At 38.5% G+C, this 18,202-nt stretch overlaps 1 protein-coding gene across 1 annotated transcript in view; it reads left to right on the forward strand.

Moving 5' to 3' along the window:
• Positions 1 to 18,202, forward strand: part of rims1a (regulating synaptic membrane exocytosis 1a) — a 110,461-nt gene that overhangs the window by 69,903 nt on the left and 22,356 nt on the right. The window contains exons 7-18 of the mRNA XM_084735433.1: positions 3,216 to 3,256; positions 5,282 to 5,395; positions 5,513 to 5,612; positions 5,907 to 6,030; positions 10,299 to 10,345; positions 10,981 to 11,096; positions 11,190 to 11,320; positions 11,788 to 11,959; positions 13,914 to 14,067; positions 14,342 to 14,398; positions 17,371 to 17,533; positions 18,033 to 18,137. Coding sequence (XP_084591559.1) covers positions 3,216 to 3,256; positions 5,282 to 5,395; positions 5,513 to 5,612; positions 5,907 to 6,030; positions 10,299 to 10,345; positions 10,981 to 11,096; positions 11,190 to 11,320; positions 11,788 to 11,959; positions 13,914 to 14,067; positions 14,342 to 14,398; positions 17,371 to 17,533; positions 18,033 to 18,137 — 1,324 coding nt within the window. The remainder of the gene's footprint in view (positions 1 to 3,215; positions 3,257 to 5,281; positions 5,396 to 5,512; positions 5,613 to 5,906; positions 6,031 to 10,298; positions 10,346 to 10,980; positions 11,097 to 11,189; positions 11,321 to 11,787; positions 11,960 to 13,913; positions 14,068 to 14,341; positions 14,399 to 17,370; positions 17,534 to 18,032; positions 18,138 to 18,202) is intronic.

The following is an 18,202-nucleotide window of genomic DNA, read 5'->3' on the forward strand; positions in this document are numbered from 1 at the left end:
TAAAAAAGGCTGAAGGCTGTTTATATCTACAGAGGGTGCAGGTCCTCTCCTTGCATGATGCTATGTTGTGCCGCCATGTTTCTACAGTAGCCCAGAACTGACAAACCACTGTAGGTTCTCCTACATGCTTGGAGAGGTTTGCAGTCTGCAAGCTCAATGTAAGATGCCAAGAAACCTGCAAACTGGTCCGACCGTCCGTCTTTTTAGGCTAAAGAAAAAAGTGACCATAGCCTAAGTTATTCTGTGGTGGAATAAAACAGTTCAGGGATTTAGCCAACTGACTGCTGACTTATTGGTCAAAGTGCAGATATTCCATTTTATATGTCAGGTTCTGGTTGGGTTACATAGATTCTAGGGCTGCATTATTGGGTAAACAAGTCATTTTGCGAGTGTTCTGAGTGAAATTGTGATTGTGATATGCAGTAAGATTAATGGAAATAATGAATTTTGCATTACAATTTTCATGCTCACTGAAAAAAAAACTATTAAAATCATGTTGATGTGATATTTATTGAGGTCTGAAGCAAACAAACATGTTTTCTTTCATGTAGAGAACAAGTTTTTTAGGCCAGGTCATCTCTGCAGCACTACAGTACCTCATTATGATGCTGCTTTCTTACACATTTTTCCTTTTTCAAAAAGCTGCGGCTTGATTCTGATCCTGAGATTTGGATATTGCACTCGGCCGTATTGCAGTTTTATTGCAATTGCAATTAATTTTACAGCCCTAGTGAGTTTATGTGAATTGATATTTACTTTTATATTCCATAGTCAAAAACATAACAATATCTCCAAGTGGATTAGGATATATTTCACCCTTAATGATATTCATTGTTTTAGTTAAATAGGTATCAAACATTATCAACGTTTTGTAAATCTCATACAACCCTCTCTGCACAACAAGTGACCTCTCAAGTGATCCAGACCCCACAGTCACTTTAATTGCTTTTCTCCTTCATTCAGGTCCTTGTTAGTGTAGAAACACAGGAACACACTCACCCATGTGGCCCACCCACTGCACAAAATTACGTTCACGCTCGAGTTATGAAACTGAGAACTCGGTTGTCTATCGTCACAGCGTTTGCTTTAAGATTACATAATGTCACTATAAGTTGTCACAACTCGTTAACCTCATAGCCTCCTGGCTCCTAGGAACGCTTGGCTCTGTTTTACTCTGTGTCATAACAGTGTCGTCGAGGTCCTGCACACATTTCAACACCGCCCCCTGGCACATGTGTACAGACAAGGCTGCGTTTTTGGACTGAAGCAGGAGACGGGGTTCAACCACTGAAAATATTTAGAGTAATTGTCTAAAATATCCTGCTGGATGTGCAGCAGTTCCTGTTATCAGCTCCCTAAAAGACAGCTGATACTGACAGAAATCAATGAAGAAAATGATCAGACACTTTACTGTAACTGTGTTGTTACAGTTCTACAATAACCTGTTGAGCTGAAATGAAACTGTGCCATTCAAATTACAGGTACTTACATCGTCATTATATATATCTTCATTAGTGAATGGAGTGTGCAGAGTTGTCACAGAGATGGATCCGTTGACACTGAATCAGATTCAGAATCAGGTTTAATGCCAAGTAGGTTTTCACATTTGCTTTAGTATTTTGGTGCATAAAAATAAAAAGAGAGAGAGAGTGTAAGATTTTTATTATAAAAGTTTTTTTTAATTGTTTACATTTTTTAAATTAAATTAATATAATTATTGCAGGCCAGTATATCAGCCTGATATTGGCCTGACATGGACCTATTACAAATTATTGAAATTGGTGTATATGTTTACCAATATGCACGAATATAAAAACTTCTTCTATCTGCCACCCTATCAGTAATCTGTGAATTTTTCTCCTCTAAAATCAGTCTCTGTCTCAAAAATCTTATGTCAGGCTCTAATAATTATCAATCATTTGAAGACACAATTAGTAAATTGAATAATTAAATTACAAATTTCAGGGTTTTTAAATTTTTTGATAGACTTATTTTAGTTTTTTTTTTATGTTTTCTAACACATCATTTAAATACAAACTTACTAACCCCTTTGGCACACTCAAGCCTCCATACTTTCTAAGAGGTGAAAACAAAAGAATAAAAAAATAACAAGGAAAATTTGCGTTTCTGTAACATGAATTATTTTAATGTTTCTCAGTGACAAATAGATTTTAGGTTATATTGTTATATATACTGATGCACAATAAACATTGGGAAATTTACATTAGAATTTGTTATTCTGACAATGAAAGTAAAATGCTCTAAAGTATAAAAAGATTGTGTACTTAGTTGTAGTGATGTCAGTTAGATTTGGTTCAGTCATAGGTATAAAATATTAAATCATTCATCTTTGCTCACTGTATCATAGCCTGTCTTGTCCTCAGGTGTGCATAAATAACAAGTTATAAACTATTTTAAATACAAAACATGAAATAATCAGTTATGTCATCTGCATTAGTCATTAGATATTACCAGGTGATTATCAGTTATTTGTTTTGTGCATCTCTAACAATAACCCTCAACATGAGGTCATAAGTTACCAGTTTTAATTTAGTCTTACAACACTGCAGAAATCCACAACATCTTATGTGTAAAATATCTGGAATTACTCAATTTATAATATCTTTACGAGATTGATAAATTCAGTAATTGATTATTCTTTTAGCAGACTTCAGCCTCTGTACCTGTAAGAGGTGACGAGCGTAAATGATGTAAGAGGAAAACGTGCATTATTAACATGTCTCTCTGCAGCTCTAATAGATTTTTGCGTCTTAATGACCGTCAACATGAGGTCATGGTTTAGTCCTACAACACATCATAAATCCACAACATCTAATCTGTAAAATATCAGGAAGGGATTTGAAGCATTTTAAAAGGCTTAGCTGTCCTCTGGTATCGTCACCGCCTCGGCAGACCACTTTGAGCCTGAGTCCTGCCACTGTGGTGATAAATTTCTAAATCGAGCCCAGGCCTGAATATTCAATAAACTTAACCCTCTTCACTGTAAACAAATACCTTCTGAAGAGCTCCCAAATTTGGCCGAGCTGTGTATAAGAGGACTCAGGCTGGTATGTGCTGTGTATACACTTTCTCCTGTATGCGTGGGCGTTTGTGTGTGTGTGTGTGTGTGTGTGTGAATGTATCATGGGGATATGAAGGAGGTCATCGTCTCTGCTTCCTCCACAGTATCTGAGCCGGTCTCTTTTCTCTTGCAGGCGACTGGGAGTGCTACCCACATGACCCCACTGTATGGCACGTAAGTCTCTGCTGTTTGAGTTTTGTCTCTTTGCATTTTGAAGGAACTGATAGGTGTGTCAACATTTGTGTGTATGTTCAGTTTGTAACTATGACTGCCTTTGGTGCTGTAAGATGCTCACTGCTGTTATGAGCACTTTTCAGTGTCTGTGTTCTGTACTTTTACTTTCATCTCCTGTTGCTGAAGTCGTCTTTCTGATATCCCTGCCTGTGCCAGGCCTGTTCAGTTACTTTTTTAGAGGGGAAAGACTGGAGTGCCAGGGGGCCGGGCGTTTACATTTCCTGTGTCTGACCTGTAAAGTTAAATGTGTAAAACAGTTCAAGTCTATCACACAATTGGAAAAAAAAGATTATGTACAGAAATACAGGAAACAACAATGCATCTGTGTAATCCTAGATTAGAAGCAGTTTTATTTTGTTTTAATGAACGTAGTCTGACTCACTGGATGCGCTCTGCTGGTTTAAGTCCTGCCATTGGTTGCTTGCCTCAAGCAACATTGCAGCGTCCACTATCTATGTGTTAAAACTCTCTCCCTCCAACCTACTAGTTGCAACCTACTCACTGAAAACAGCAGATTAGCGCCTCGGATGCTAATGATACAAGTGTAAACAAGCTAACAGCTGTTACCTTTCCTTTTGGAGTGATTTAGTCTTTTTAATACCAGAGCTCACCTCCCGACGTGCAAAAGTTCGACCAAAACACGTTCCCCATCAGCACTATTTTGCAGCAGCGCCGTCGCTGCATCCTGAGCTTAGCGCTGCCCAAGACATACATGATTGTTTTAAAGAAATGCAAACAAGGCCGGGTGTTTTTTTCCCCTTATAACAGAATGTTTATGTGTGGAACTAGAACTTTCTCCAGCACTGACCACTGTGGAGAGGTCTGGCTATGCAAGACTATAATGAACACAATCTTGCATTTATCTTCTTTTTTTCATTCAGTTTGATCCTCTGAAATTCCCTTCAGCTTGAGTTAAAGCTGAATGTGCTCATTAACCTATTAATGAAACAATATCACACCTGTAACACCTATAAATGTAGAATTTTAGCAAGTCACAGTGGTATACTTTGAATGATCAATGGATGAGATTGTGGTCATTAAAGCGACAGATTTGGCACACAGGCCACCACTTTAATAGGCCCAGCCGATGCTAACCGCCTTTTGCAGCAAACATGAAGGCTTTTCCAAACTTAACGTGACTCTGGTGTTATATCAGTCGATGAAAGTGGTTTGCAAACTTAAGCAAATTTATAAGATAAGATAATCTGTTATTAGTCTCAATTTTGCAGCGTTACAGCAGCAACGAGGATTGCAAAATAGAATAAACATCAATAGAAAATAATAATTTATAGGTACTAAGCAATATGAGTAAGATGATATGTAAAATAGAACCAATATAAAAAAGAGGAAATATGAAAAAATATATACAGTATGAACAGTTAAAGACTCAGCAGTTCCAAATAGAAAAATATTGATATTAGTGAGGTGTAATGATAGTACACCTGAGTGAGATACTGATATTGCACAGCATGAATAAATGAATGAAATATCCAGAGGGAGATGCTACAAACTGTTGCAGCCTTTCAATCTGCTGTTTTCCTATTGTACTCAGATGGAGGGATAATGCATCAGATCGAGATATAAATGTACCCACAATGCATTAGGTTGCTGTTCATCCACACCAGCTCTTAAAGAGACCAGAAAAGCATTTAGCAGGAATATTAACGAAATTAAAAAACAATGCACCTTTGACCTATATACATATTTAACAAATGTTTTAAAGGGAAACTTTTAATCCAACAAGGACGCTCGTAGAATTTAGACAGTAAATAAACGTAACAACAGATGGGAAACACTGTGGCCTTCATATTTTCAAGTTCACTGCAGATCAAAATATAAAAAATAACTGTTGATATTTCACCAGCAGTAGATGTTTTCCTATTCCTTTGCAAGTATTTATTTATAAATGTCTCCTGAGTGTCAGTGAATGCATCGAGACAAATCTCTTCTCGGCTCCCATTGCAGCATCCTGTAACCTGGCAGCCATCCAAAGAGGGAGACCATCTGATTGGACGAATCACCCTCAGCAAGAGAAGCGCTGCCATGCCTAAAGAAGCCGGAGCTCTGCTGGGGTTAAAGGTCAGAGAGAGTTTCTTATTTATGTTTGAGATATTAATATTATATAAACGGTGTTTGGTCACTCTTTTCTCCCCCTGATATGACGGATACATCACTAATTTCTCTGTCTGTCTGCAGGTGGTGGGAGGCAGAATAACAGAGTCAGGGAGATTAGGTGCCTTCATCACTAAAGTCAAGAAAGGAAGCCTGGCTGACGTGGTGGGACATCTCAGAGCAGGTCAGTCTAAACCAGTGTTTCCCAAACTTTTTTTCTGAGTTAACAGGCCGTCTCATTGTTTTCATTTCCTCTCAGCAGGAAAGTAATACATAACATTTTAGTGTCCTTCATAAAATAGACAAAATAAGTCCATTTAGGCAGAATTAACAGAATTAAATTTAAAATAAAGCAGTTCAATTCAATTTTTTTCCTCCTGGTCTTTATGACACTCGCAGCCAACCCCATGTTGTTGTTGTTGTTGTTGTTTCTACTGTAAAAACTCAATCAAAATCATGAATACACATCTGATTTCAGGGGATGAAGTGTTGCAGTGGAACGGAAAGCTGTTACCGGGGGCGACCATGAAGGAAGTTTACAACATCATCCTGGAGTCTCAAGCCCAGCCTCAAGTGGAGCTGGTGGTATCCAGGCCTATTGGGTAAGTCAGGAATAAAACGCACTCCACACGCCTGATTCTGATGTCTGTTATTTAAGTCCTGAGTCAGTCACAAGTCTTCATGTTGCATTGACTTTAACCCTTATTTAACCAGGCAGAGCTGAGTGTTCTGGCTCAGAGTTGGCTGACCTAACATAAGACAGGACGGGGGACGTTTATTTGTATTCTGACTGCGACTGTGTGACTGCATTGAAAATATTAAAAATAGCCACCAGCCACTACCTGCTGCAGGCGCTGCCAAGATCTAGAACGGGAGATTTCCATTTTGTCCCTTTTAAAAAAGCACTTGTGTTTATTTCTAGGATGATATAAGGTGAATTGTTACCGACCAAATAAAATCAGCCGTAAACTCTGTAAAAGAAAAGAAGTGGCTGCATCACAGAGTTTTGGTTGTAAAAGATAAAAACCAAGCCGGTCATGAACATGTGAGTGTAGCAGGTCGGCCTGCAGCTTAAAAGTCCTAAAATAAGTTAATCTAAGTCAGACGTTGGTTGTTATGTCCTCTAAACTGAATCTACGCTATAAAAGAAAATTCAGCATCCTAATTTAGGTTACATTGATTGAAGCTATTGAAAAAATCTTTTTAATAGTTTATTAAGTTGCTTTAAATGAAATAAAGTAGACACTTTAAATTGAAGTGTTGGAGGAGGCTGTATTAAAGAAATGTTTCATTACTCCAGGCAGAAATAAACATCTGTACATGCAGATCAACAGGCTCATAACTTCTCATAATTTTTCTCGATCTAATTCTGTCTCAGATGATCTTTGGCCATCATGTCTTTAAAGGTCTTGGTATCACAATTACTGATGTATATTTATTGTTATTGATGACAGTTTGTTAAAATGCATTGAGTTTTTTTGCAAATAGGTTCAAACTGCTGTAAAATAAATCTTATTTATGTGTGTGAGTAATGTAGAAATTTGAAGCTTATTAAGATGAATCTATAATCACAGTTTTAGGGAGATAAGAGCTTGTTTAAACTCTGTAATATTAAGACTAATTCAACTTATTTCACTCTATTTGAAAAGCAAATATATGGATCTGGAGAAAACGCTTCATTTGATTTTTCCAAAGTGTATCCTAATAATCTGTTTACAACTTTCCCTGAAAGAATTATATAATCTGGTACTAATCATTCAGAAAATAGAAATTCTTTGTTCCATTTAACCTACATGTTTGTTCATCATTAATGTCTTTGTGAGACTTAGTGAGATTTTCTATTTATGTTGCACTTGTTCTGCTGTTCACTGACTTAAAGGCTGGGTTTAGAATTAATTGTCTCTATCACTCTATTTCAGTATAATTAGTATCAAATTATTAACAAAATAATCCTCCTGGAGCTATAAATTAGTTCTCTAAACTTTATTTTTTACAACTGCATTTATTGTAACAATTTAGATTATAAGGATTTTGAGAGTCTGGAAATATTTACCTTGAAAAGTTCTTGAATTTTCTCTTAAAAAGCTGTACGAACCCTCAGTAGAAGTTGTGTTTTATTTTTATTTTTTGATAAACTATTGTTGTAAGTGAGATTAAGCCCAGTCTAATGGTTTTATTTTCAATATATATTTCACAGTAAAACACTCACTGTTTGTTCAAGCCTTTGCAGCTTTTCTTAGGATTTAACCTTATTTGCTCTTTGATGGGAAAAAAAAGTTGAATGTATTAATTTCTCTCCAAACACTCGCGAAGGGTGTATAGAAAATATCAGTAAGTAATCTGCCCATTTTATTAGGACCCTTTAATCCTCTCACGCTTATGGAAGCAATTTTGGTTTTGCTGGTGCCATTTTGCATCCCTAAATGAACTGAGTGGAAGGGATGCCAATTGATGCAGATGTTGGCTTTTGTGAAAGTAGCTGCAATTAGTCACCTCCAACTAAATCAAACTGAAAGTTCTCTTGAAGGGATGCCAAATGGCCAATGGGAAGTGTCCATCAATGTAGCATTGCTTTTTGCAAGCTTTTTAAACTGTTTGTGCAGCGTCTGGAGTTCCTCTTCATTCTTGGTAAAGTCTGAGGATCCCAAAGTGAAATCCAGCAAATAAGAAATGCTCATTTATTATTTTTACTCGTAATCCCTTGGTTCTAAAGTTGGAACATTAGGATTCATGAAGCAAGCAATATTTGTTTTATTTCATTTACATTTTTTTTTTTTTTCAATTTTTGATTTTGGAATGGGCTCTAAGGCAGCCGAGGGTCCATGAAACACTTATCAGTTTAATAAAAATCAAAAGATAAAATCATAAAACTTGAAACAACATTTGGGGACATATGCTTATTTGTCTTTTTTCCCAGTGAAATGAGAAGATGGATATCAATCTCATGTTTTTTATGTTAAGCACAGCACTGGAGCTGAGAGGCGAGTAGCCTGCATGCCTGTAGTGTTTATGCTAAGCTAAGCTAACTGCAGCCCGACTCCAGCTCTGTACTGTTCTCCACACACAGACATGTGCTATCCCTCTTCTCAGCTAACTCTCAAAAAGAAAGTAAATAAATGTAAATGACCAAATGTTAAAGAAAATATTGTACGACCTCATTTCAAAAAAAGTTGGGACCTTGTGTGCTACATAAATAAAAACAAAATACAATGATTTGCAAAAACTTTTTGATCTATATTCAGTTGAATACAGTATAAAGTCAAGATATTTGTGTTCGAACTGATTTTTTGTAAATATACACTCATTCTGAATTTGATGCCTGCAACATGTTTCAAAAAAGTTGGTTCTGGAGCATGTTCACCTTTTCTTTTAACAACACTCAGTCAGTGTTTGTGAACTGAGCACGGTAATTGTTGACGTTTTAAAGGTAAATTCTTTCTCATTCTTTCTTGATATTTGACTTCAGCTACTCAACAGTCCACAGTCTCTGTTGTCGTATTTTGTGCTTCATGATGCACCACACATTTTCAATGGGAGACGGGTCTGGACTGCAGGCAGGTCAGTCTAGTACCTGAACTCTTTTACTACGAAGACATGCTGTTGGAACACGTCCACAATGTGTCTCGGCATTGTCTCTCTGAAATAATCAGGGACGTCTTTGAAATAGACATCAGGGATGGCAGCATATGTGACTCCAAATCCCTCCATACCATCACAGCTGCTGTCTATTGAAGTTAGTGCTGGGAACAATCTGGATGGTCCTTTTCCTCTTTAGCTCAGAGGACACGACGTCCATGATTTGTGAAATGTGGATTCATCAGACCACAGCACACTTTTCCACTTTGCGTCAGTCCATTTCTCTTTGCATGGTAGAGTCTTAACTTGCATTTGTAGATGCAGAGACAAACTGTGTTTTTTTGACAACGGTTTTCCAAAGTGTTCCTGAGTCCATGTAATATCCTTTATACAATGATGAGGGTTTTTAATGCAGTGCTGCCTGAGGGGTCAAAGGTCACAGACATTCAGTGTTGGTTTTCAGTCTTGCTCCTTCCGTTTTTCCAGACAGGTGCTTTTTGACCATTCCACAACTTGCAGTGTTTTGCTGCTCCTGTCCCAACCTCTTCGAAATGTGTTGCAGGCATCAAATATATGAATATGAAATATCTTGTCTTTGTACTGCATTCAGCTGAACACAAGTCAAAAAGTTTTTTGCAAATCATTGCTTTCTGTTTTTATTAATGTTTTATGCAAAGTCCTAACATTTTTGGAATTTTGGTTGCAGAATATCCATTTGTTGCCCCGTGGATTACTAAAGATTTTAAAAATCTGCTTTCTTGTGTGCTTTCAAAGAAACGCAACTACAAAAAAACACTCAGTATGGAGCTGAAAAATTAAAATACTGAACTTTTCCACTTTTTAAATTGCACTGATAAGTGTTGCACAGATTACCATGCTTTCATTATATTACATGAAGCTGGTGCAGTGGATTCTGGTGTTTCCCATGGTACCTTTAATTGCAGTGATGGTGATGAATAAGAAAAGATGATGGTGTGGACAGAATTGAGCCACTGGTTCCCATCCATTATTATTTCAGATGATCATTGATCAGACTAAAATGTCTGAATGAGTCTGGGAAACACTGCAGTCATGAGAACAACTTGGCTCTACTCACATCTTCACTTCTCCATGTTTTTTTTACCACATGATATTTTAATCTCCAAGTAACCTTTAATGACAGTGCTACTTTCTTCTAGTAAACTACATTTATATGCATGTGTGCCTGTGCATCAAGAACATTACTAACTTTGTTTAATCCAGCTAGATGCCAGTATGAGAGTGACTGACATGATCTTTGCTGCTTCTTTTCCAGTGATATCCCAAGAATCCCCGACACGTCCCACCCTCCATTAGAATCTAGTAGGTATCTTCTGTGGAAAATCTCTGTGTTTGGATGTCTGTCTGGATGTTCAAAAATACTTTGATTCTAAGCTCTAATTATCACATTGCATTTCATTTTTTTGCAGTCTGCATGCAAACAAAAATGAGATAACTTTAAATTATGTTTTAAATTGACAAACCTCAGTACATAGTTTCTCTGAAGTAAGGTTCTGTGGTGGTCCACAGAGGGACTTTGCCTCTGTATGATCCAACTGTAGGTCAAGAGTGAACAAATGAGGGTCACTTAGTCCGTAGTTAAAATGATACTCGATAAGTCCATTTTTTAAGGTATATGAGGCTGCAAATAAAAGCCTGTGTGACACAAAGTAGGGCAGAAGCTTGGTAATTTGTCATCCTGACAGGTTACCTGTGGATTAGTCTGTATTCTTTTTATATGAAAAGAAAGGAGCTCTTGATTCTGGACATTATTTGAGTACACTTTTTGTTTTAGATTTGGACCAGTTTATGCTTTCACATTTTACAAACCCCACTCATTTTCTCACATTTCTCCCCTGACTCTTGTCTGGACTTGACATTTCTGTCCCTTCTGAAACAGAGCAACTTTCTCCTTTTGGGGTTTCAAATCCGTTTGTTTTTCTTTTTTGTCTTCATAGCAGGTTCCAGTTCTTTTGAGTCCCAGAAGATGGAGAGACCGTCCTTAAATGTCCTGTCTCCCTCCAGTCCCGGGATGCTCCAAGATGCTCCACAGTTAATGCCAGGCCAACTCTCAGTGAGTGTGTGTGCACTTCGAGTGTGTTGCGACTGTTGATGTGTGAGAATGAAGATGCAGCATCAGTTTTGTTTGCGTGTGTTTCTCGTCCAGGTGAAGCTGTGGTATGACAAAGTGGGTCATCAGCTAATAGTCAACGTGCTGCAGGCTGTAGAACTTCCTCTTCGGACCGACGGGCGGCCCCGGAGCCCCTACGTCAAAATGTACTTCCTCCCTGACCGCAGGTACGCCAACCACCCCTTCATAGGGTGTTCTAATCAAAATAAATAATTAAACTGCAGTCTATGTTGTCTGATTTGGATGATAAATTAGTTTAGGTCACTCAGTTGGGTGTGCCACCCTCCATCTGCTGTAGGTAATACACTGACTATTGATAAGTACAAAACAATCTGAATTATCCCTTTAACAAGAATGTATGGTATGGTATAGTATAAATTCATCACATCCACAGTCCACATAGTTTGCTGTGTAAAAACACACCACCTTTGACTTCACCAACAGGTTTCTAAAGTCTGGATTTAATGCTCGCTGCCATATTTTTCAGTTGATTGGAGTCATAAAGTCTAAATGGTAAGAAGCCAAGTTGGGAAAAGCAAGCAGCAACCACAGCTGGCTGTGACAGATTGAGAGTCCTCCTTAACCCGTATTATCTGCTTAAATAATCAGACTCTCTCTGTGCTGTTTAACGCAGTGACAAGAGCAAACGAAGGACGAAAACGGTGAAAAAGACCTGCGAGCCCAAGTGGAACCAGACCTTCGTCTACACGCACGTCCATCGCAGGGATTTCCGCAACCACATGCTGGAGCTGACCATATGGGACCAACCCAGGTCGCCAGAGGAGGACAGCACCTTCATGGGAGAGGTACCACACACACACACACACACACACACACACACACACAAACAAACAACGAAGGCTCCACTGCTTCTCACATGTTCTTGATGCAGCTTCTCAGTGAAAATAGTGTTCAAAACGGTTTGTTATTTTGTGATTTTATTTAGTTTATCTGTAAGAGACCATAATAAACATACATTTTTAGAGCTGCATGATCAGCCATGAAGAAAAAAATCTCACTCGCTCCCCCATGCATTCACGTCACACTGCATTTTTTAGACTTATTTACTTCAGAACAATCTCAGCTGCTTTATCAATCACAAGCACACAATGTAAAGCAGAACACACCATTCATTCAACATTCTCGCATACGACTCAATCAGTGCTCTCTCATTTCTCTTTCTCATTCACATCCCTCCACTGTCAGTCCTTGTTACCATAGTAACCAGACACGGCACGTGTCAAATAAGCAGGAAGGAGACAGTCAGAGAAACAGATTAGAAAGCCTACTGAGAGGAGTCGGAGTCAGAAAGTTTTCAAGCGAAAGAAACAAAACTGAGAGTGAGAGAAAAGCTGACACACACAGGAGAAAGACCTCTCTCAGATCATCACACGTGGTGATCTTTTTAACATAAAGAAACAACCCTCTGTTTGTAAAAGAACACATATACATTATAAAGCCATGAGGTTATGAACTCTATATTTGATCAGAAAGAGCAGGGTGTCAGAATGATTTTTCACCAATGCTTTCATCACACTAGATGCCGGGTCTTGTTCAGGCCTCTTATGATTCTTCTGATTTGTTGCTGCAGTATTATGTGATCTCTGAGTATAATAGGCTTAGCTTGTTTGGGTCGGGACTATATGGATACAATCATGATACTTGGTTTGATATGCATTGCAATTCTACAATTATTGCAATGTTTGTTTGCTTTTCTAACACTAGACTGCAGAGAAAAGTTGAATCATACTTCTGAAGACTGTATAACATAACTCATATTTTCAAAAACAATGAACATGACATGTCAGTCAGAGTTTTATTTCAGCAGCATCTTTGCTATACTGCATGTAAAATTGCTACTGCATTTGTCTGTTCCTGTTCATCACATAGTGAACTTAAGATAAAATATAAAATATAAATCTATATATGACATATACTGTATGTGCTCCCCTCTTCTGACAAGCAGTACCTCCACCAGGTTGTTGCTGTATGAGTCTTGACCATTTGAGGTTGCTGTAGCTGCTCAGCGTGGAGTTTTGAAGTCAGACTAGCAGATTGAGTTATCGATATGAAATCAGAAGTTATTAGTTAATATCCGCACAACACTGGAAATTTACGCCTTGAAGTCTTGAACCCGCGCTCCAGTGGGGATATCTGTTGGTGTTAGCATCAAGTTTAACGGAGTAAGTGCTGGTTATTTAAATGTATAAAAAAAAAATCAATTCAGGAATCATAATGAAAAGAGTCACGATTTTTAATTTTTTATGTTCAGCAGCATTTAAATAAATCACTTTAAGTGTTCTAAAGTGAGAGAGGAAAAGAGGCTTGAGGTATTTGTTTTTGTTCTAAGAGTCTTTTAAATCCAGCCTCTTATTCTTTCATATGTTTATGTCATTTGTTTAAAGTCCTGTCTATACAGCAGGCTATTCAGATGTGTTTTCTTAACGTGAGCGTAAATGTAAATGTATAAATGTTTTTGTTGAAAAAATATGAATCGTGTTGAAAATCGTGATTCACGTTTTCCACTTATCACGCAGGCTTATAGATGTTATGATTTGATGTATTGTACCTGAGTTATCTTCGAGCTCGTTTTCATCTGTGGTCCCTTGGCAGACTGCAGTTAAAACAAAACAAGCTGGACAAACAAGACACATAATCCCTGATATATTTTCATAAACGGCTTCTACTGTCTGTGTTGTATCAAACACTCATGAACAGCAGCCAAACGTTTAATGACTCTGTGGATTATGACCTGAGCAGATCCTGATAGAGCTGGAGACGGCCTTACTGGACGACAAGCCTCACTGGTATCCACTCCAGACCCACGATGTCTCATCCATACCGCTGCCCCGCCCCTCCCCGTACCTGCCCCGACGACACACACACACAGACACCCCCGGCAAGAAGCTGCAGCGTAAGTCTGAGTCTGTGAATGGCCTTAATTGTATATTATACTTCTGTAAAGCTCTTCCGTGTGCTCTTATATCTGTGTGTACGTGTGCGTGCATGCATTGCTGTGCAAACGAGTGTGTGGTTTACTATCAGTTAGCAAAGTATAACATGTCTGTTTTCACTTCCCTGCAGTAATATTGCATCTCTGCCTGGATATGAGCATGCATATATGTGTGTGTGTGGTGTATATACACATGTGTGTGTGTCTGTATGTGTGTGTATCTATGGCTGTTTAGGTTCTCAGCGTGTAACAGAGCCTGAATTTGATGAGGGTACAGCAGTAATGTCTAAAGGTGGGTGGGGATTGTTTCCTAGTGTTACATTCAGTGTCTCCCACAGGCTGGATTTTTATTTGTGGTGTTGTTTTCGGGGGTTGCTTGGCTTGAACAGGTGTATGTGTTAGTCAGCAGCAAAGTTTGGCATCACTTTTCTTTTTTTTTGGTATGGAATACATTTTATGCCAAAATAAATTCCATAAATTTGTGTAGAAATGTATTCCATCCGAGACAAGCAGCCCTTTTACCAGAGAGCAAAGACGGAAACTAAAGAAAGTCTGAATTTACATTTGGAAAATTGTTTTATTCTGCTGAACTGAATCTAGAAACTATTATTAATCATGACTTTTAAATTACCTGTTATCATAAATCTCTGTGACAGTACTAAAAAAAAATGCGAACATTTTGAGCATATTACTTAATCTGGAATTGAAAATCAAAATTGAATATAAAAACGTAGATGACAAAAGTATGGCGGGCCACCACAAATAAATCATGTGTATGTGGAACACTGTCATGTCGTAGATTTCATGTTTGCATGGGGCAGAAAGCATCCAGGCTCCATGCACCACTCAGGCATTGTTCTGCCTCAGATGAGCTCTGAAATGAGGTTCATCTGAAATATAGTTTTAAGACATTAAAGGTACTATGTGAAGAAATTGTATGTGTTAGTTGTTTGGCGTTGCCAATGTGTAAATTCATTGTATTGGGCTGAAACTTGACAAAATTGTGCAACTCGATAATTATACGCCGCAGACTAAAATCAACCATCAGAGTGTGAAATGCAATTTTACTGGCGCTGTTGCTTTTTAAAGTAAAAATTGAGATGATGAGACAGAAGCTGTTGCTTTCACCTTGATTGATTAAAATACTGAACGCTGTGACTTTGGGAATTTTGACTGGTGTAACTGGGAAACGAGGTGTGCTGTCATCACAGAAATAGATAATAAGATTGTGATTTCTGTGTAAAGGACTCTCTTGGAAAATCCAAAGGATGTGATGAGCAGTGTGCAACACTAGCTAACATTAGCTCAGAAATGGAGGCCACTAATGTCAACAAACAGCCGGTGCCCACCACAGCACAAGCCAACGATGATCCCAGTCAATCACGTTCAGTGTCAGTGTCAGTTCAGTTACGTCGCTGTCCTGGCTGCTCGCTTGTGCTTAATAACATTAATAACAAGGATTTTGTGGAAATTCCACATAGTACCTTTAATTTCCTAAACATTAGCAAACTAAAACATAATTACGACATATGTTGAAACACTCAGCTTTTTGTTTGCGTGTGTCTTAGTGTATGCTAAACTGTACACTGAATGTCTGAGTTTATCTGTGTGTTAGGGTTGGACCAGTTTATAGCTTTGTTATATAAATCCTTAAAATAAATAAATAATGTGAATTAATTATGTAACACATTCATCTCATTCCATGCATGTACCTTGACAGTAAAACTCTATTGGAAACACAATATTGGCTGTATCAGTCCAACCCTACCATGTGTCTGTGTTTCTTGTTAATGAGCACCGAAGTTAAAGCGAGTGACAGAAGGGATGGAAAAGTACACTTTATTACTTTGACCAACTTTTTGTTTTAATTTCCATGCATGGTAGGAATAAATGAAAGACCTTGGTAGCACTTTCCAAAACAAAACTAATGGCCCACTGTGAGCTTTGAGGTGCTGTTCTCTTGGAAATGAAACCAGTGACCTTGGGACCACAACAAAGCCCGACACAGTCACACGGATCCTTTCAAGGCTGATCAGTCTCTCTATTTATATTTTTATCTTCAGAGATAGTTCCACCAAAGAAAGAGAAAGTTTTTTTTTTACTATGTTTGAAAATGCAGGACACGGTAATGAAAAATAGCCAGCTGCAGTCCTATTATTAGGCTAATCTTTAAATAGTCTGTATCCTTGAGACAGACTGTTCTGTTGTAGTTTTCGTACAGTATGTTCAATGGTATCAAGCTGCATGCTGAGACGTTTGCCTGCACACTATGTTAAGAACAATAATTGTTGTTTTAATACATTTACATACTAGGCTTATATGTTGATGATCTCTTGGTAATCCAGTGCAGGAATGGCAGACCCCGCCATCACCAATGAATACTACTATATGGAGAGACATTTACTGAATGTAAAAATAAATTATTTTGCTTTCTTAAATTGTATAAAAAATGGATTTTTGGCCATGAAAATCATCAGGAATATGAATTAATTTACTTTATTTTATAGGTTTATAGCTCTCTGATAAATGTCGTTTTTCCTACGCTAGCTTATTTCTGTATGACAAAAGCTACAATGGCTGCATTCCCCTGGAAACCACGCTTACGCTGGTTTCTGAATTCTTTATTAATGTACTGTTTATCAGACAAATGATAAGAATGAGCTAGCTATAGCATGCTATTTCACAGCTAAAGCTAAAGATTTGGGGCCCCGTTTTTTAATTAAATTACTAATTATTAGACCACAGATGAGACAAGAACGGGCTACCTATAGCATAAGTAATACTAGCGATATGGGACCCTGAACCCTGGACCCACAAATGAGACAAGACTAAGCTAGCTATAGTGTACTATTTTCTGCCTGTAGGTTCAGTCGGTGTTGAGTAATGGAAAATGTTAATTCTGAAGGACTATGAGTTAACAGTTCAAGTCAAGAATGCAGCTTTAAAGGCTTTTGTCTTTCAGAAGTATGCATGCTTCATCTAAAGTAGGTTGAACACCATCTGGATGACAGTAATTCATATTATGTAATATTGCTAAAGCTGATGTGTAATTGCAGAGTGTAATTGTAATCGTTGTAGATTTCACTTCAGTTTTAATCTGCTGTGAATCAGGGTAGTAAAGGCCTAAACTCCCAAGTACTGAAGAGTGCCCTGACACTGTTCCTATTTTTGGCATAATTGCATTTATTTTTGTGCGCTTACCCACATTTACTTATGAGTGTGTGTTTCTGTGTGTGTGCACGTGTGGCCGTTCCCACCCGGCAGCGGATGGGCGTGGCAGGGAAAGGCAGCGGGAGTCCACGTCCACCCTGGAGGTGCCAGATCAACAGAGGACGCCCACCCATCACATACGTTCCCGTTCTGTGTCTCCGCACCGCGAGGAGCAGGGACGAATCCGGTCACGCCCAGCCAACATTCCCGCCCAGAGGTGAGGGTTAAAGGATGAGATTTTATTTGAAAGCAGCAACATGCCCAAATAGCAGATCTTGTATTTGACGTGATACATGCAAATCCTGTATGGAACTCAAAAAAAGAGTGAATTGTCGAGTATTCTTATTGAATGGCCAAATTTGATTTAAAAAAATCGTAGAGCCTTTTTTCAGATGTGGGCGGCGTGGCCTGATGTCAGCCTGGTGACTTTAGTCACTTGTAAGAGGTAAATGCAACGTGGAAGAGCGAGCGAGGAGGAATGAGAGTTTGTTGGAAGCCAGCAAACAGAGTCCATCTACTAATGAAATGTCTGTCTGATGCAGAACACACAGTGCTGCCAGCTCTGCTTTTACTGGCCGAGCCAAACAAGCCCCGCCAAGAGTCTGCTGCAATACCGCCTGACCACCAACCTGACATAAGTCTTTCTTTCTTTCTTTCTTTCTTTCTTTCTCTCTCTCTCTCCTTCTTTGCTTCCTACCTTCCTTCCTTCCTCTCAGGAGTCTGGATGATGAGCTTCCTCACACTCGTCGTTCTCGTTCCCCAACCCGCTACTACGACCCTGCCAGAGGTCGCCACCAGGAGGAGGAGTACCTGGATGACAGGTGTGTGTTCGTGTGTGAGCACCGTCTAAATGTCATCACAGTTGTTTCCAGTGTTTGTCCAAAAA

The sequence above is a fragment of the Lutjanus erythropterus genome, chromosome 14, assembly GCF_056507025.1.
Source record: "Lutjanus erythropterus isolate fLutEry1 chromosome 14, fLutEry1.hap2, whole genome shotgun sequence".
Classification (NCBI taxonomy): domain Eukaryota; kingdom Metazoa; phylum Chordata; class Actinopteri; order Lutjaniformes; family Lutjanidae; genus Lutjanus; species Lutjanus erythropterus.